This window comes from Cryptomeria japonica, chromosome 3, assembly GCF_030272615.1.
Source record: "Cryptomeria japonica chromosome 3, Sugi_1.0, whole genome shotgun sequence".
Lineage (NCBI taxonomy): Eukaryota > Viridiplantae > Streptophyta > Pinopsida > Cupressales > Cupressaceae > Cryptomeria > Cryptomeria japonica.
This window is the reverse complement of record NC_081407.1, coordinates 947,305,502-947,325,276: the sequence shown is the minus strand read 5'-3', so window position 1 is coordinate 947,325,276 and position 19,775 is coordinate 947,305,502. Positions and strand designations below refer to the sequence as shown.

Sequence of the window (19,775 nt, the reverse complement as noted above, 5' to 3'; positions counted from 1 at the left end):
AACATTATTTTTATTACATGTGTAGAGCTATTTCATTATTCATCATTACTTGTAAAATTTATAAGCTTAATTGTTGCACATTTTCTTAGGTTCTTAACAGCAGGGAATTCAGAAATATTAATTACATTTGTAGGGTCTCATTTCAATGTCACGTGTACCCATTCTCCTTGTAAAATTAAGCTGGAGTCTAGCTTGGGCATTTCATTGTAGCGAGTTGTGATCTGTCCTGCAATAAGAAAAGTAATCCTTTTCTCATCTCCATCCTTCATATTACTTTGTGTGGATTTTTAACTTTTTTCCTCAAAGAGAAACATATTTAGATTTAAAGTCCATTATCATGTAAACTTGGTTTACATTCTTCTTCTCTTCTCAACTGACATGTTTCTCAGGATTAGAAGTTCCTAATGTCAACTCAAGGAGATGCGTAAGGCATTCTGAAAAAAATTCATTTCAGTAATTCCTACTTCAACATAATTGTACAACCCAGAGAGACATATGGCTCTATTTCTCAGTTTTGTGCACCAACAATGAAAACTGCAATATGCTTACTAATCAGCATATATAGAAGGCATTCAGGAGCGCTGACAACAATGGAAATGCATGGCAAGGAGAAAAGGGGACTCAAATTGAGGAGTATACTCTTGCAAATTTAACAGCCTACAATAGAAGACACACCGGATACGTGACAGATGGAGATTTCTAATTCACATGTTCTAACATTAGTTGCCTTTATGCGTAACACTAACCAAAAGGCACTACAAATGAAGTGCATAACAATGGAGCTAGTAACCCTGTATTCATGTATACATTAAAAAAGAATCTGGGCATTACAACCTTATATAGAACAAGAAACAAAAGCATACAGAAACAAAATAGTGAAGAAGACTATTGTCAACAAAAAAAATTAACTTCTCAAAAAATGTCAATGTTGAATGCATTCCACACTTCTCATGTTTGGCTATTGATGTGTGCATAAACAATATCACCTCAATAGTGATAATACTTGATTGATGACATGATTTCACCCTTGGGAAAATGAATGGCCACGTAATACATAGTTCCTGCAAGCTTCTGCACAGCATTGAGAGTAACTTAGGACTGGAATGACAGATGTAATTGACGAACAATAATAGTTCAGTATTCTAAAATAACAGCAGCCAAACAAACCCTTAAGGAACTGCAAACACTTTTGACCAAAAAAAATTGTGACCATAAACAAGTACAAGAAAGATGCACAAACAGCTGGTGTGAATATAATATTTACCTCAATGTCCACAAAGGACCATCATATACATGGTCATTAACACCATCACTCAGTATCCTGCATAAAATGTGTCTTTGTAACATCAAAATCTTCCACATGCAAAACCATCTCAAAGTGGGAAACTCATATTCAGAACAGTAAATCATATTACCTCTCCAAGTTTAATGATATGCCACAAAACCAGTCAAGTATAATGGGCTTAGGAAGGTCAGCAGAATGATTGCGAATCAACAGGCAAAATGCTCCATGCCTGTTTAAGGAGGGAATCTTTAGCTTCCAATAGAACATAGAAACTAACAAATTCTAAAATTGTCACTAACAGAATGAAGATATATAGATATATCACAGACAAAAAAAAAAGAGTCAAAAAGATATATAAACATACTATAGATGGATTGTGTTTACATTAATACCAATTATTCAACAAAAACATGGCAAGACTTGAGAAGTGTATCTTTAAAAAAAAAATGCTAATGCTAATTATTTCATTATGCAATGCAATATTTGTGAGAGATGGATATGTTCTGAATGCATTGCCAAGTGTGATCCTTGTTCAAAAGGCCTATGGTGGAACCCTTGATTATTTGACATGAAACAAGATATTAGGGAAAAGAAAAAGAGGAAGCAAAAAGAACCAAAATAAAGATTAAAGCAAATGAAAATCTTTTACATGCATACACAGATCTGAAAATGCACTCTCTTTAACAGTGTAACACTTCAGCAACTAATAGTAATAAGAATATACATAGCAGAGAATTGGATAAACATTGGCCTAGCTGTTAGCTTATGAATAAGAATATTCCCACACTAAGATTATGTATTCACTGCTATCTTCATTCCACAGCCATGCCCATGAGATTTTGGCAATGACTCAAGTCTTGCCCACACAACCAGTCATGTACCATACACCTCCAGCATATCTCACGCCATATTCCCAATGCTTTTGTCTCAGAAATTAGCCTTAGCAAGTTCCAACAGCTAGATGAGGGCTCATGTCCAACACCTTGAGTAGTATTGCTGCCACCTCAAAATCTTAGACGCCCTTCATATATTCCCACATTCTTCCACAATAAAAGAATGAATCGCCTAGTCTATCCAGTGATTTATTTCCTTCAGAATGCTCATCCCAAGGTACTCAGAAAGGGTATTCAACCACGAGCTTCCTCATTTCATTTACCATCACCAAAACTCTATAATGGCATCTTAAAATGTTTATCCTACAAATCTTCAATGAGTGCAACTCCTAAATTGGTCTTTGCAAAAGACTCCACCAATTTTACACTCAATCGTTTAAGCTCTAGTGAGAAATCTGTGTGACCTCTCCAACAACCAGTGAGGGTAGAATCTTGCACTACCGAAACTAACACCATTAAGGTTTCCAACTCCTCAAGAAGCTCTCCAAAATACAAGTAGAAGAAAATAATCCAAGCATGTAATTGTAATATCCCTTGCTTGAAAGTGTAGAAATGGGAATTATCAACACAAGGAATATTGTCAAACAATTGGCTAACAAGGTCTCAGTTCGCTGGTCTTAGTTTTCAGTCTGATTTAATGTCGTTAGCAGCATCAAAGATGTTTGCAAATGGTCTCATAATTGTCTAAATTATCAGCATATTGCTTAATAACAATCTGACTCCTCTAATACATATCCATGACACACAAGAGATGTAACGAACTCCTACAGCTTAATAGGCATTTTATCAAACATATGGCATGCAATCAATGATGAAGTGACACACATAAGGTCTGAATGCAACCTTATTCCTCCTTAACAATGACAATAATATGATTACAAAATGTCAACACAATGACTAGACTCTTGATTCTCTATGACTAGTTCAGTATTTTCTGAGTACATAAGCAGCCATGACTAAATACATATTCATCATCAAAAATCATTGAAGACAATGCCAAAAAGGACCTGAAGGAAATCGCCTAGGTAGGAGAATGAAGAAGCAAGTAATATCATGAGATTTGAAGCCTCCACTGTGCCAATCGAATTATCTCCCAAAATCGCCCCTGAAGCTGGTCTGCAGAATGGCAACTATTAATTGACAGCAGATTGGTCACCTTTCGATCACCAAACATCAGTGTCGACCGCTCCCAAAAAGAGCGCTGTAGTCATATGATGGTTAGGATGCCCAAGCAATGAGGTAGAAGCAAAATCATGGGTAATAAGGGTCTGGTACGAACTTGTTCTCAGACCTGATTTGACTGATATCTCCTCCAAAATCACCTCCAAAATGCTTCTAAGTGAATCGTTTTCCTTCCTAGTTGCTAGCACTGTCCTCAAAGCCTTGAAATGATGCATCCACAATGAGCTATGAGCAAATCCAGGTAAATAAGGGTCTGATACAATATGTCTCAGATCTGATATATCACCTGCAAACAGCACAAAACTCCTCCAATATGCTCCAAGGAAAGTCGCCTAACCTCTCTCAATGTGTAGGCACAATTATCACTGTTCATTCACCCAAGAGATGAAGTCTTCAACAAAATCGTACACCATGTAAACTGATATCAAACACCAATTAGTTCAGTATGAAGGGCTGAATGTCCCTCACTCTCAAGGCAACCCTTCGGGGGATCTCTCACCCCCTCAGTGATGCAGATCAAAGGGAGGTATCGTTCCCTAGGACCAAATCTGCGGACAACCCTTGGCTCCACAACCACAATACAAGAGAAGATAACAAATAACCGATGATGCACAATGAACCAACCTCCTCTATTTATCCTTATTTCTCCACATGATTGGTTCCTTCTAGAAGATTCTTCTCTAACTAACTCATATTCTCTTTTTACACTTAATTATTTAATTGCACTTTAATCATTAAAATAAAATAATATTATGTTATAAGTGCAATTATAACATCATACATGTAATCTCATCAAAACCATGTAGAAATAAAAATGTCAAGCCAACCGTATCCGCCAAATCAACACCTTAGCCTACAAGGGTCAAATAATAGGCCAACCTCGTGAATGTCCATGTGCTAAAGAGAAGGGGACATTACAATAATGTCCCCATTTTTACACCATCGTATACTGCGAGCGTTGGCCAATTTTTAGGGTTTCGTGAAGGTTTCCGGTTTCGATGGGAATGTTCCAATGTTCTTGGTGAGCTCAGTTCTCAGTTTCAACAAGTTTCGACAACAATTGCTATTTATCGTGAGTGCTTTGCATGGCACCAATCTTTTTGGGTTTTCCTAGATTTGTTCTCTTTGGTCCTCACAGAACACTGCTATTTATAGTACATGCTTGCATGGCACCAATCTTTCTGGATTTTTTTGGGTTTGTTCTCTTTGGTCCTTGAAGAACATTGCAATTTATGGTAAGCAAGTTTACCCCAAGTTTCCAAGATGGGGGGATGAGGGACGCATTTCCGGGATGTCGATTTTTCAAGCCAATTTTGGGGATGGCTAAGAGATGACAAAGGGGAGAGCTATATAAAAATAGGGAAAATTAAAATATATAGGGAAATTTAAAATATTCATATGAAAACATGGATAAATCATGCACATATACATTATAGAACCTTAACACATAAGTACTAGCAAAATTCTTATGCCAAATTTGTGTTAAATTGATAGTCAAAGACAAATTGTTTATAGAATTCATTGACAATATGCAGAATTTATAGGGACATCTCCTAGGCATCCCCTGTCCTTGGAACATTCAAGGACAACGATGCATGAAAAAAAACCCAAGGATGTGCCCCCAGATAACTCTGATAGTAAGTGGTTGCATGGAACTAACCTTTCTAGGTTTGTTCTCTTTCATCTTTGAAGAACACTACTATTTATAGCATAGAAGCAAAAAAGGGGAAAAAATCGCGATTATACCCAATTAATCGGGAGTCGGCGATATAGGCGATCAATTCCCCCAAAAAATGGGGAAAAATCGGTCAATGATTTTTCCGATTTTCAATGATTTTTTCATGACTAAAACGCGAAAAAAATCGCAATTGATCGCCCGAAAGAAATCCCGCGACAACCTAAAATGCCCGCAAAATTCAATAAATAGGCATCGCATTGCAGTCGAAGTTGAAGTCAAGGGTGAAAATTGATTGCATAGCACCAGAAGTTGAAGTCGAGGGTGAAGATCGATCACATAGGTGGTGTTTTTTGGTCGCGCGACAGAGGCTTCACCAGCCATTACCGACGACTTCTATTTTTGAGTTATTTATCGAATCACAGATTGAACGACTTCCTTTCATTTTTGGCAACTGTCAACACATATATTAGCTACATTCTTTAATACTAGACGCCACATACAGATTGAAAATTCCTTTCAATCTACACATTCTTTACTATGTTGTAGATGCCACTTACAGATTGAAAGATTGAAATTTCCTGTCGAACCTATGTTGTTCTGAGATTAAAATAATGTTGTGAGTGTATACGATAGTGCAGAAGGTTTTTATTTTTTAATTGGTCTTAGTTGTCTCTGCAACATAAGAAAGCAAAGCTTGAAATTTAATAGTCGATGGTTAGTTGGGATTTATAGATAGTGAAAAATTAAAATATTGTAGGATATGTAGCTTAAAGTTGGGATTTATACTTTGAAGCTCTACCACTAGATATGCCATTAATATTTATAAATTTTAGTGTGAATTAAACTTTATATCTCTTTCCATCCAGGAAAGAACTTCTCACCTAAGCATAAACCATCTAGTTGTTAAAATTTAAAAACAAAACTACTTATCTAAGATTACCTAACCATTTAATATAGTTACATATTACATGGATGTGTATCAAATGTGAAATTAGTCTAATACTACTCTCTGTTATGTGAGACAGATTAGCAATGTTACCTTCATATAATTATTACAATCTTTTTGAACATGACGAGCTCATAAGTCTAGCTTCACATGATTTAAACTTGAATTTCTTATTCTTTTATCCAAGAATGGACTTCATAGTGGATGTAAAACATTATAGTTTGCATGCTTATCTCCACTTTGCCATAAGTTTGCTCCACAACTTGTGGGTATTTGTATGCATTATGTTAGTTTCTCTTTAGTTTAGCAATAATAATACAATGACATGAGTTGTCATTTAGAGTTATAAAATGAATTCAACTTTGATGATTAGTTCAGATTCAGACATAATCTTTATGGAACTTAATTTCCATGAACAATTTAAACTAAATTCAGACCATTTCAAATAGCTATATAGAGCTTAAAGGTTCATTAACTCAGTTAGCTTGAAATGATTATTATTATTCTTGTTATCACAAATGAGAAGTCTGAGTATTATCTTTTATTAGCCTGTAGGCTCTAAGTGTGGGCTTTTGAGCCCAAAAATTTCATTCTGTCGTTGAAAACTTGACAGCTTGTTTGCTTGCCTACTTCTTGACAAATGCCCGCTTCTTCTCGACAAGTTTTCTGCCATTTGAAATCAGTTGTCATGTTTGGGGTTAGCAAGACTATTTTATGACAAAGGAAATTAGATTAGGCACCTGATATGGTTCTCTTCAAAGATACAAGAGTGTTTATCGCAAAGATTTATTGGAGATACAACACTTTACGCCCCTTTCATCACTAGGCTATTAGTTGCTCTTTAGCTTTCACAGCTTTTGTGACGTCACTCCTTTATGTAAAAGTCAGTATACCTTGAGGTCACTATACCTTACTGCCTTAATCTAAGACTACAATGATTAAACATAATTTCTGATTAGAACATCTCACGTCTGACATAATGTTGATTATAACATAATTTCTGATTTAGAGAACCTCCAATCTGATTTAGAGAACCTCACATGTGAAATATACTTTTTAATTTAATTAGGTTTTCTAAACATAGTAATCTTAGTAACATACAACCGTAACATTTAAAAGCTAAAAGACTGAACTAAAATGTTTTTGCAGAACTAATTCTTGATCAAAATGCCACGTCAAAAAGACTTTGCGTGGACACATTGCACAACAATTCCTGGTAGCACAAAGGTCAAGTGCAATTGGTGTCTAGAAGATATCAGTGGTGGAATTTATCCTTTCAAATGGCATTTGTCCAAAGAACGAGGAAATAACACCGTGATATGCAAAGCATGCCCTGCAGATGTCTCATATCAAGCAAAGCAATCTCTTGACGGGATTGCTGGGAATAAGGCCAAAAAGGCAAGAATTGGGGTTGAACTAGGTTCTAGTTCAGTAGATCCCAGGACGAACCATTTGGGTGAGGAGGATGGTGAAGATGGGAGTTTCAGGGAAAGTGTAATATCCCCCCAATTTTTTTCAATTTTTTTCCAGTTACAATCACAACAAGAACCTATTAAGGTTAGTAAATGAAGATACAATAATGCTGAAAATGTAACCCTTCCACTTTCTAATCACCAAGTGCCCAATATGGGAAGGTGAAAGCATACGGTGTTGAGGGGATCGTTAGCTTCAAATAATTGGAAATAATACAATGCTTGGGCGGCAAACCAACCCCTTCCACTTTTCAGTGGGATATGGAGAATATTAAAAATCACTTGGCGGTAAACCAGCCAAGGATGATGCAAGAACTGAAGAACAATCACTCTACCGCTTATGCAGCGAGAGGACTAGAAATGAAATAACAATCAACTCCACCGCTTATTCAGCAGGAGGACTGAAAATGAGATTACAATCAACTCAACCGCTTATTCAACGGGAGGACAAAATTACAATAGATAAGAAGGTGGCAAGCCAGCCTCTTCCACTTATGCAATGGGCCAAAGAACAACAATCCAAGTATATAGCTGTTAATACTACTAATCAGCTTTACAATGCAAACATGGATTACAAAATTACTAGAATCATTGTCCAAACTAGGCGGCAAGGCCAACCTCTTCCACTTATGCAGTGGGACTAAGAGAGTTCAAATAAATTGTTGTTAGTACTACTAACAAGCATTACAATATGATTCATCATGGATATTCAAATGTCAAAACCCAAACTAACAGCTGCAACTTATTACCAAGACTCTTCACACCACACCCATAGACTCACACCTGAAAACCAGCTTCAACCCCCAAAAACTAAATCTGATATGAATGAACAGCGGGCTGGAAATACAGACCAGTAACATTAAAATCCTCACAAACACTTCTAAATCACTCCCCACACAATAAAATTATCTCTAAACACCCCGTAGAACCCACACACTCTAAAACCAACTCCACACAAGGAAACACTCCAAACTAACAATTTTTCAGATTTTGATATGCAACCCATGCGCAAGAAACACACAGACCAGCAGCTTAGAAACTCACAAAAATGCTCGTAACTCTATTCACAATCAACGAAATTACCCCCAAACGGATGCAAATGAGAGATACAAGACAAACGATGAGATTAGAACCAACAAACTGCACCCAAAACCCTCAAATGAATTTATGCACGCATTCCCAGGCAGCCCAGCATAGTACTGCTAGGAAATAAGTACGATTTGCATTTAAAAATTAAATACTCAACATTAAGCTCTACAAACTTACAAACTTGATCGCCTGTGGCATAGGAAGAGAACGAGCCACTACCCAGAATGATCTAACACACGAACTGAGAGTTATGAACTAAAACGTGCTACAGCCACACCAAAAACCAGCAACACTGAAATCCACACCACACTGGAAATCTGCAAATGCACACTAAAATCGAACCACACATTCAGAAGATCCAATCACAGCTAGGAGTGATATCTCACACTCGAAGTCTGTCAAGAGCCCTAGGAGGTATTCACCCTCGAAGATTGTCTGGAGTCATTCCAACAACATAAAAATATATTTTCTTTGGATACCAAAATAAGAGGCCAAGTCACTTACTTATAACTTTTTGCCAACCAAATTCAAATTCAAATGCACTCCAAATACGCCCAAACCAAATGCCATTCCATTTCATCCACATTTGGCATTGCATTTCATTTCATTTCCTTGCACAAGTTCACCCAAATCACATTCACCCAAAATTGCCCTTTTTAATAAATATAAGTGTCATAAAATAAAGTGTAAAGTGGGCGCCCAACTATGACTTCCAAATAAAAAATATTACTAAGGCAATATACTTAGAAAATCGCCCCATTTGCCTTCAGTTATAATTTAATTATTAACACCATGACGACCCCCTTGAAATCATATGCAAATTTCTCCCAAATAGACTTGGGATAAAATTAATATTTTCTCCCTTCCTAAGTCGTCCATTCATAAAATAATCAAATATTAATACCTCATACCTAAGGTATTAATTTATTAAAAATACCTTCTCAAATACTGATTATTGCCAAATTGAGCCGGAGACTGAAGTGCTCGAAATCACCAAAACTGAACTGAGTTGGGGCTCTGAACTGAACTGCTAAAAATAGTCATCTGAGTGAATACAGGATCCTGCCAAAATAATACTACTAGAAATAGCCACTGAGCTGAGCTGCACAATCCTTGCCAAGAATAACACCAAAAAATGCTAAAAGACCAACTGCTCAAACTGACCTACCGGGAATAGTCATCTGAACAGGCCTGTTGACATCCTGCTAAAAATAGAACTGCTAAAAATGGTACTTACTAAAAATAGCATACTGCTAGAAATAGCCACCGAGCTGAGCTGCACAATCCTTGCCAAGAATAACACCAAAAAATGCTAAAAGACCAACTGCTCAAACTGACCTACCAGGAATAGTCATCTGAACAGACCTGTTGACATCCTGCTAAAAATAGAACTGCTAAAAATGGTACTTACTAAAAATAGCATACTGCTAAAAATAGTAAATGTTTCCAAAGTGATTTTAACCACATTCTGAGCAGCCGTCACACTTACTAAAAATAGTAAGTTTGGAAAAAGTCACCTGATGCAAATGCATATCGAACCATCCTAAAGCTCTCTAAAAACCCAAAAGGAATCCAGAATCCAAACTATCAAACTCCCACATATACCCCTTGAAAACACCAAAGAATCCTCCTAGAAAATAGGAAACCCTAATTTTTGCTCCTGACTAGCCTACGGGCCTCCGAACTAGGCTAACAGCCAACTGAACTAATCACTGCGGAGAAGGGGACATTACAGAAAGTGGGTCAACACCTAATTCTATAGCACGTGGACCAAACACAGGTGGAGGAAACAATAATACTTTCTTCCAACCTCATACTACTCCAGGATCACAAACCACTTTGGAGAGTACAGGATGGAAGAGAACTGTCACTGAACAAGCAAAGAAGGCCATTAGTAATTTTTGGTACTCCTCTCACATGGCATTCCATGCTTCCAGAAATCCATATTGGCAACCCATGGTAGATGCTATTGCAGTTGTAGGACCTGGGTTTCAAGCCCCATCTTATGAGTCATTGAGGGTTGGTATGTTGAAAGATGCAGTAGAGGATGTTCAAGATGTTGTTAAACAACATCAGCTACAGTGGGCTAGAGCATCGGTTACAGTGGGTTCAAGATAGAGAAGATAGTGATCGGCTTATCCAAGCTAAGTCAAAAATCTGAAGGAGCTTGCAAAGGGTGTGCCTTGGGAAAGAATGCTAAAAGGTCTTTTAATTCTAGCAACAGTAAATCCAAAAATGTATTAGAATTAGTTCATTCTGATTTATATGGACCCATGTCTGTACCCTCATTAGGGGGATTTTTATATTATGTAATATTTGTAGATGATTTTCTAGTAAGACCTGGATATATTTTATGAGGTACAAAGAGTCTGAAGAAATCCTTTCTAAATTTAAGAAATTCAAAGCTCTTGCAGAAAATATGACAGGTAAGAAAAACATAACCTTAAGAACAGACAATGGGGGGGAATACACTTCTGATATGTTTAAAGATTATTGTATAAATGTTGGGATTAAGAGGGAGTTAATTGCAGATAGGTAGTGAACCAGCTGAAACCTCCATGGAACAAAGTGGGAATTTGGCAATAACATTTGGACAGACCATCCCTCAGGACTGGTTAATTGCTCGTGTGCAGCGGAAAGTAGCTGTCAAGCCACCTATCAACTTGGAGGATATCTTCTCTCGCATATGAGAGATAAAATCCAAAGGTAAGAAAAAGCCAAAGACCTACTCCCAGATCACTAAGGATGAGCAGAGGAACCATACCATTCATATTGCTACCCTGCCTACAGATAAGCCAGCCAATCAGATTGCATTGGCCAACTATAGCATTACAACCATCCCGATAGGGCGAGCCACCAAAGAGTAAGAAAGGGAAGAGTTCAAGGATTCCGTGCAGAATATGCTCAAACAACTCGACGAAATGACTGCTGAGAGAGACATGTACCGAGTTCATGCTGAGCAAGTTGAGGGATACATTGATCACCTGCTGAAACCATTGCAACATGCCCCTGAATCCCACGTTCCCCCATTGGCATTGGCACAAAGGACTGCAACCAAGTTTGAAGGAGTACGTGATACCGCCAAGGTCGTCAGGGAATGGATTCGGGACATTAAGGAAAAGGGAGAGCGGATCATTGAAAACGTAAAGAAAATGGCCCACCACCGAGAGACCATTCTTGTCAAATTGTTTGAAGTAAAGAAGGAGTGTTTCAGGGTCCATGAGGTGGTTGGTACAATTCTTCCCCACATAAGGGCTCTTTTTTGGACCCACACAGAGATTCCCACATTGTTCGCTATCCTGGATCCCTATGACATCAACGTTTTTAAAGAATGGTACTCGACTGCCAACATGAAGAATGACACAAAAAATACCATTAATAAAGAGCAAGAGGAATGTGAGGAAATTTTGAAAAACATGAGAGATCTTGGTGGAAAGATCCTCAGATCAATGGTTCTAGGCTGGAAAAATAGTTTGTCCGATGATCAAGTACAACCAGACTAGGAGGATAGATTGAGAATTGATAAGGTCGCATACTCCATGGAGGACCTAGAATTTGTCAATGGGTTGCATTCGGACATATTAAGTTTTGAGGCTCATTGGTTCGACTGGAAGGATGGGTTAAAGCATGTAGATCGCCACTTGGAGGGTATGCAATATAAAATACGCCATCCTCCTATGCCCCAGAGCATGGTGTTGTTCCAGCTATGCATCAGATTTCAAGAATATGTTCGGGCAGAGCGTATAGCAGGTCGAGACATCTAGAAGGAGTATTTGCACAGCGAAGATGAATTTTTGGAAAAAGGGTATACAGCAGAAAAGGAGAAAGTGCTTTCCTAAAGTGCAAGTTTATTTTTAAATCTTAAAAAACACTTTTCAAACATAAAGTTCATTTCTAACTACCAAAACAGTTGTAAATCTTGAGCTCCATACATGTGCACTTTTTGGAGCAGCTTTTTGGGTAGTCATTGATTACCTTTTTGGTAGTTATTGTTTCTCCTTTTGTTGTTGCTGATATTTTGCCTCCCATTTATGGGTATGGGCAGTTTTGATAGAAAATGAATCTAGCCCACTTGTTTAAGTTTTATCTTGGCCATTCATCCATTTTTGGAATTCTATATAAAGGAGTTAGTTCCTCCTTTGTAAAGAGAGAAAAGAAGATTGTTGCAAAAACTCTAGCAAAATATATACAGGATTTGATGGATGTTAAAGTTGTGTTTGTTATACTGTGAGTGCATGGTCCTCTTCTCCATTTATTTCATATTTCTACAACTGTATTTACTTTCAGACAGTTATTTATGCATGTATTTGATGGAAAATCTTGGTTCATACCATTAGGAAATAGTTGATTATTGTTTCCTCTGCATGGTTAGTCTGAGCCCCTTTTGTGCTAAGTTCGGTTATTAGATTTGGATAAATAGGTGTAAGAGTCTATCATTCGTATCCAATAGCTTGAAAATTCAAAATCCTTAGATGATAGCACTGGTTTTTACCTAGTTGTGCTAATTAGCTGGCAAAGTAATTTCTAGTTATTTTGAGACTTCCGTCTATATGTTTAAAATATGGTGTCTTAGTTAAAATTAGTTAGCTGTTCTTATTCACTCTTTATCCTTATCCCTCCCTTTTTTCCTTTTTTCATTAAAGAAACCCGCCAGTCAAGCTGAAATGACATCTATTAAAAGTAAATCAAATGAGATAGGACTGTAAAACTTTAGGGAACCTGTACGAAACCAATTTCGTCTAACCTTAAGTCCCCTTTGTGTTTCCAACAAAACACATCAACTACTAAGGTATCCTGCAATCAAGACCTGACAACCGAAACATTGAGGTCATCCCCATTGATCAAATTAACACAGCATTAAGGATTTCCTTATCTCAAGAGAGGATAGGATTCTTAGCATTTCTATTCTACGTTGGCCGGATGGAGTCGTAGTTCCGCGACTTTAGACACGTCAACAATACCTAGTCACATCTTTGCATTTAGAGGTTGGAGCCTATATCTCTGTTGCTGGACGTGTCTACGTGATTATGGGTCATGTTCAGCAGATATCCTTCCTCTTTCTTGGAAATTATACTTTGTGGGCGATTAGTTTAAATGCTACTATGATTACTTTCTGATTGGTTTCTTCCTTCACTTAGACGTGAGTCTTCAAAGCTTTAGCTGGACACAAGAAGTGGATATTGTTGGTGGGGTTTGGAGACTATTGCAGTCGTGAGTACTTACCTACCTAGCTTGACATAGTAGTATTTTGTTGTTTACTAAAGCTGGAGAATCATATAACGAAGCTAAACTACAAAAATCAGCATTCGGTAATCAATATTGAATGAGCTATTGCAATTTTATGTTTTTTTCATAAATCTATCCTCCAAACCGCAAAACACAATTATTTTCTGAATTTTTTTAAATTTCTAGAAACCCACCAAAATTCTTCAAGGATCTATTATTTATGCCAAGAGGTGTTCTACAATGGCAGCAAGCAGTGGATTGTAATTGCATAAGCCTGTTGACAAAAAATTCTTATATTTTACCTTAAAATTGACAACCATTTACATGTCAAAATAATAATATTTAATGATAAACATAATATATCCAAAATAAGCCAGTATTGGAATATAGTGATGGTTAAGTTGTGGTGTTGTCCTCCTTGCCATTAAGGTTCAAACCCCACTGGAGTGTTATTGTTGAATATTTTTATTGCGGATGGGGTCCCTTGTTTGTGACCTCACCAATTCATAGCTCCAGGTCAAAAGCATTTACCCCTTCAATGTACATATATATGTATTTCCAAAATAAGTAGCATGTGAAACAAAGATATATATTAAACCTATAATTTTTTCATGTTTAAATTAAAAGATTAATCAATTTTTTTACAAGCTAACGAGACGAAAAAAAAAAAGATTTGGTAATTTGAAAAAAAACAATATTTGATAATTATAGTTGAAAATTTGAGAGGCACAAGTTTGAGTGAATATATAAACTTTAAATAATTAAATTATTAACCAACCTTAAAATCATAGAAGAAAACACAAATAAAATTTTAAATAATGTACATACAATAAAATTTATGTATTCAGTAAATACTATTCACCTATATAGTAAATAAAATAACTCTCAAGTAAATCAAATAGCTTCAAATTGATATCTCTTGGTATTTATTAGCTAGATGTATTAAAGATATCTATACTAAGTTGTATGTTTACCTTTTAAGCTGAAAAAATTACAAAAAGATTCAATCAAATATTATGTGGTAAAAATTTAGAAATGCTAGTTTCAATGGAGGGTCCTGATTTTGATGGTAGTGGACATGCAATAGAACAATGGTACAAATATAAAGAGTTTATGGATAAAGTATAGCATGGGAAGTGCAATTTGTGATACCCTTAAGAGGTAAAGCTAGCCAATGGTATGCACCATGCACGATTGTGAAAGGATATTCTTTGGATGAACTGGAACAACCTTTCTGAGTGCCAAAATTTTCAACCAGATGCTACAACTTAGGTTGAACCATTGCAAGACATAAATATTGTCATAAATTATAACAAACCAACCCCAAAATTTGCAAAAAAAAAAATGTAATCAAGATACCATCACTAGGCTTACCAAATACATTTCAATCTGTGGTTAGGGCATCCAATCACAAATCGTCAATAAATGGCAATTTATATGACACTTATTCAACTAAGAGTTCTATAATGACTTTTAATCCGCCAAGGATCAGAACATACCACAGCCATCTTGCTTTAATAAGCCGATCCCTTACAATTGAATCCATATTCTCCTTCTTTTGTCGTTTTGGTGCAGATAAACCCTGATCAACTTTGACACAAGCCTGGCAGCATGGTAGTCAACAGTCAGTCAGAGACACCAATCTTTTATGCCTCTTCATAACAGACAATTTTTAAAATTAGCTCCAATGGATCATTTCATTACTCAAATCTGACTCCAAACAAGTTAAAATTTGATACAAGATGAAAAGAATCACTGATAATGCTACATTGTCCATAAAAATATCTACTTAATTGTATAAAGCATTGGTGTATTTTGAATTTTGTAGAAATGCATATTTTCTTTACAGGATCAGTCATAATATATAGTGAATATGGATACTTGCATGCAAGTGACAAATAACGTAAATCTTTAGATGTACTACTATCCCTTCTAAAATCAAAGCATGTTAACAGAAACATTAGCTAGATGCTTTAGCCACAATACAACCTCATACAAGACTGTGGCTGCAAGTTCCATTAAGCTACGCTGTGACCTTGTAATAGTCCCAAGCTTTTCATCTCTTGCTCCATCATAATTCCAGCCGTCATGTTTTCTAATGTTAAACATAATAATGTTAGGATGTCCTATCAATGCAGGACATAGCATCAATGATTTTACATAATGCAAATCTATACCGAAAAGCTGCAGGTGCAGTGATGTTGTTCTGGTCCAATTCCTTCACAACAAGGTCTAACAATTGTTCAATAGCTGCTCCTCCATCGGAAAGAATACCTCTGAGTTTTAGCTGTATCCTTGCATAAAGAAAAAGTCCATCCTACAAGAGAAGTTGATTTGAATAATTATCTCTAACCCTTTATCATTCACTAAGATGAATAGAAAACACTAACATTTTATATACCTTCAATGAGCGGTCATGTGTTGTTAGCCAGCAGCGAACCATGAAGTCTTGTGCAGCGGCATGAATTTCATGTGCACACAACCCAATATTAGGGCCATCTTTCACTAAGAAGGAATTTAAAGAACCAAGAAGCTTTCTTGCAATCTTGCCTTCATCCCTGCAACAGCAGCAATAACATGAAAACAAAGTTAGCAAGTTAAGTTGTTTGAATCTCCATGAGGTAGAAAACAGGAAATGCCACTAAAGGTTGAAAACGTCCAGTTCATAAAACTGTGTGTGTTGTATAACAAGACACATAAAGTTTCAGTTTTACATATATTTATGTTATATGACGATCTTACACATAAAACAATTTGGCCTGTTGCCTGCAAGATTTGGTAACCATGCATAAAACATGTTTTACAACAGGTCAAATCTATGAGATACTTCAAAATAATTTCCTCCTCCATCAAACATAAGATAAAACAATTTGATTGCCAATGCTTTATACCTTAAATGTGAGAATATCTCAATAAATCCCTGTATCAGAGCTCCCCGTAGATCAACTGGGAAATCACCAGGGGAGTTTTCTAAAAGAGAATGCAGTGTCAATGTATAGCGAAATAGTTCTTCCTTGGATACAGAATGCTCAGCTAATGTATCACACACAACTGTCTTTATCTTGTCCAAGTAGAAAAGCACTAGACCTGCAGGGCTAGCAGTGAAGTTCATACATAAATATCACTATCAACGCCATCAGAAACAATCAGAACTAAGATGACCAGAATTAAAATGGTGAGATCAACAATTTGTATAGACATGAAACTCATTTACAGACACCACAATTTTCTTATAATAAATCCCCCCCAGTAAAAATGTTAAGAAATATAATGGGGCTAGAGAAAGGAGTTTTTCACCTGAGTAAACCTTTTTCCTCATTTGCATACGATACTCTGACACAGCTAATAATTGTCTGAGCATGTTACTGTACTCAGATTGAAAACTTGGTACATCACGTATGACTTCCCATATGTGATTGAAAAATACCTTAATAGCTCGTAGTAGTAAGAGTGTTTTACCTGGGAAAATTCAGTGCAAGATCTTTCACATTAGTGTTTTTGGATCAACATTAAAGCTGGTACTCAACAACAACAACAGATTTGACAAATTAAGAGATGCAACAAAGTTTTCAAACTTCCATAAAGGTAGAGTAAGGTGTAAATTAGCATTCCAGGTGCACTTAATTCAATTATCAGTTTTAATCTTAACTTGGGACAGAAAATGTGTATGCCTCTGCTCATATTGTCCACATATTGTTTGGATATATAGAACAAGATATTTCCAAATTTAGAAACATCAAAGGAGATTCAGGTATATCTGCTCTAAAGTATTAATTTACTAGGTGTTACATCCCATTTGTGCCCTAGTTTTTTATGCAACATTTACACCATATTGTTTGTGCCCTAGTTATTTTATGCAATATTTTCGCAATGTAAATCATGCCCTAGATGTTTATGCTATAACTGAGTGATGATGCCCTAGATGGTATTTGTATTCAGTGTAATGAAATGATGACTTACAACTGTTAAATTGATGTTTTGATATTTAACATGATGATATTTAAAATGTTTACTTTGTTGATAATATTTTTGAAATGTCAGAGTTATGACAAGATTTCAGACTAATTGTTTGAACTGACCAAGTGTGTGCAGGAATTCGTCGTCCTCCGAGAAGGGAGGGGAAGTATCATCAAGTAGAGAGATAAGGAAAAGAGAACTCATGCCATTTGGAAACCCTAACCCTGAGTCAGGTCATCTCACGATTGACCATGTTATTTCGGTAAGCCTGTTGCATCAAGTAACCTTTGGTGGTCTATTTAGAGATTTTAGGGTTTCACGACCCTAAGTCATTGTTTGGTTCCCAAGTTAATTCGTTGTTATTATTAATTTATTAATTATTTTTATTATTATTAATAATTAGATTAAAAATTTCATTGGCTCGTGTTGATAACGTAAATATATTAATATATATATATATATACCAATTTATATGTCATATGTGAGTACATGCATATGAGAGTACGAATATACGTCTGTATATGTACTCTCATAAGCATGTACACATAAGACATATAAATTCATATATATGAATATATAATCCTTATGATCTTGCGACATAAGGTCCTTTTGTGCAAACAATTGTCAATTTTATTTGGATATTTTAAAATATAGCCAAGAGTATAAAATAAAGCGGGGGGCTTGATATTTAAATTAATTTTTAAAATCATCCTTCAAGCCGACAAAAGTATAAATGGCATAAAGCAAAATTGTTTTGGGTAAAAAAAAAACCCCTCATTTTCATATGGCAAGAGCAGTTTTTCATGTTTGGGAAAATATGATACTTCCTGGGAAGGAAGTGATTTACATTGAGAGAGTTTTATTTTCTGCAAAGAGTAGTAAGAGTTCTGCATTGCGAAGTTAAGAGGGTTATAGAGCTCAGGCGCTGAGCAAGAAGTCCCAACCAAACGCCTCTTACTTCATTATTCAGGTCATGTGCTTCTTTCTAAGTTGAAGGGAATAATTTATGTTCTCTATTCTTGCCTTAGTCACGTTAAATTGGAAAGGAAGAACGATATTCTTGTAATCTGCATTTGTCTTATGATTTGCCGAAATTTGTAGAGTTTTCAAAGGGTTAATGATAAAGAAACCCTTCCTTGCTTTTATAGTGAACATCTGTGTTTACAAGCTGAGTTTTATATATGAAGAAATATATTTATTTGCACCAATTCATAATACACAGCCATACTGTGTATACACAGCAAGGCTATGCATATACAGTATGACTGTGCATACTTAGAAAGGCTGAGAATTGAATTTTTCTGGACTAGAAATGAATACGCATGTATTGTGCCTTGAAATGTATGGCCATGTTGTTTTTCTTCTTTTGACAAAAAGAACTTATATAAGCTATATAGTATCACAGTATGGCTGTGAGTGCAATCTTGACAGAGGTGAATCATAAAACTCAGGGCCTGATATTGTATGATTATAAGGAAATAAAAATAAAACCCTTGAACTGGAACATTATGACACACTGTTATAAATAATAGCTATGAACAACTCTTTTGTCAATAATTAAGGTGTATTATGATAAGGTACAGCAAGGCTGGTTGAATTTTTATTTTGAAAATGTGTAAGACATAAATGCCTTCTAAGCTGAAACAACAAGGAGGACTATAGACGTACACATCAATGTGTATATATGTGTGTGTTGGGGGGGGGTGTTATAATCCGAAAACTTGTAGAGCATAGTTGGTAAAAGATATACAAAACATTACCACTCAAATATATATATATATATATATTGTTGTGTAGCTAGGTCGGATCCCTTCTAGGGCCGACCTAGTACACAAAATGCCAAGTGGCCTGTCGGCCTTGGCATTTGGATATCTCAGTTGTATGAGTCTAATTTGGGGCAGGCCCTATTTGGGCGAACCACTTGTGTGTAACTTGTGATTAAGTTAAATGTAACTTGCAACTAAGGGAGACTCATATGTAACTTGTAATATATAGGTCTGACCTATCCTTGGCGCCAAAAGTATATGGCCGACTTGTGGTCTATTAG

The 19,775-nt window shown here is 36.1% G+C and overlaps 1 protein-coding gene across 3 annotated transcripts in view; it reads right to left on the bottom strand.

Annotated features, from left to right (window-relative positions):
• LOC131038950 (serine/threonine-protein kinase ATM) overlaps positions 1 to 19,775 on the bottom strand; it is a 417,584-nt gene that overhangs the window by 376,828 nt on the left and 20,981 nt on the right. For all 3 annotated transcript variants that reach the window (XR_009104579.2, XM_057971562.2, XM_057971563.2), the window contains exons 5-13: positions 17,069 to 17,230; positions 16,663 to 16,858; positions 16,173 to 16,329; positions 15,949 to 16,088; positions 15,761 to 15,866; positions 15,271 to 15,374; positions 1,416 to 1,514; positions 1,265 to 1,321; positions 987 to 1,071 (exon numbers count right to left, since the gene is read on the bottom strand). Coding sequence is in view for 2 of the 3 variants with exons in the window: in XM_057971562.2 (XP_057827545.2) it covers positions 987 to 1,071; positions 1,265 to 1,321; positions 1,416 to 1,514; positions 15,271 to 15,374; positions 15,761 to 15,866; positions 15,949 to 16,088; positions 16,173 to 16,329; positions 16,663 to 16,858; positions 17,069 to 17,230 (1,106 nt within the window). In the remaining variant the exon portion in view is untranslated. The remainder of the gene's footprint in view (positions 1 to 986; positions 1,072 to 1,264; positions 1,322 to 1,415; positions 1,515 to 15,270; positions 15,375 to 15,760; positions 15,867 to 15,948; positions 16,089 to 16,172; positions 16,330 to 16,662; positions 16,859 to 17,068; positions 17,231 to 19,775) is intronic.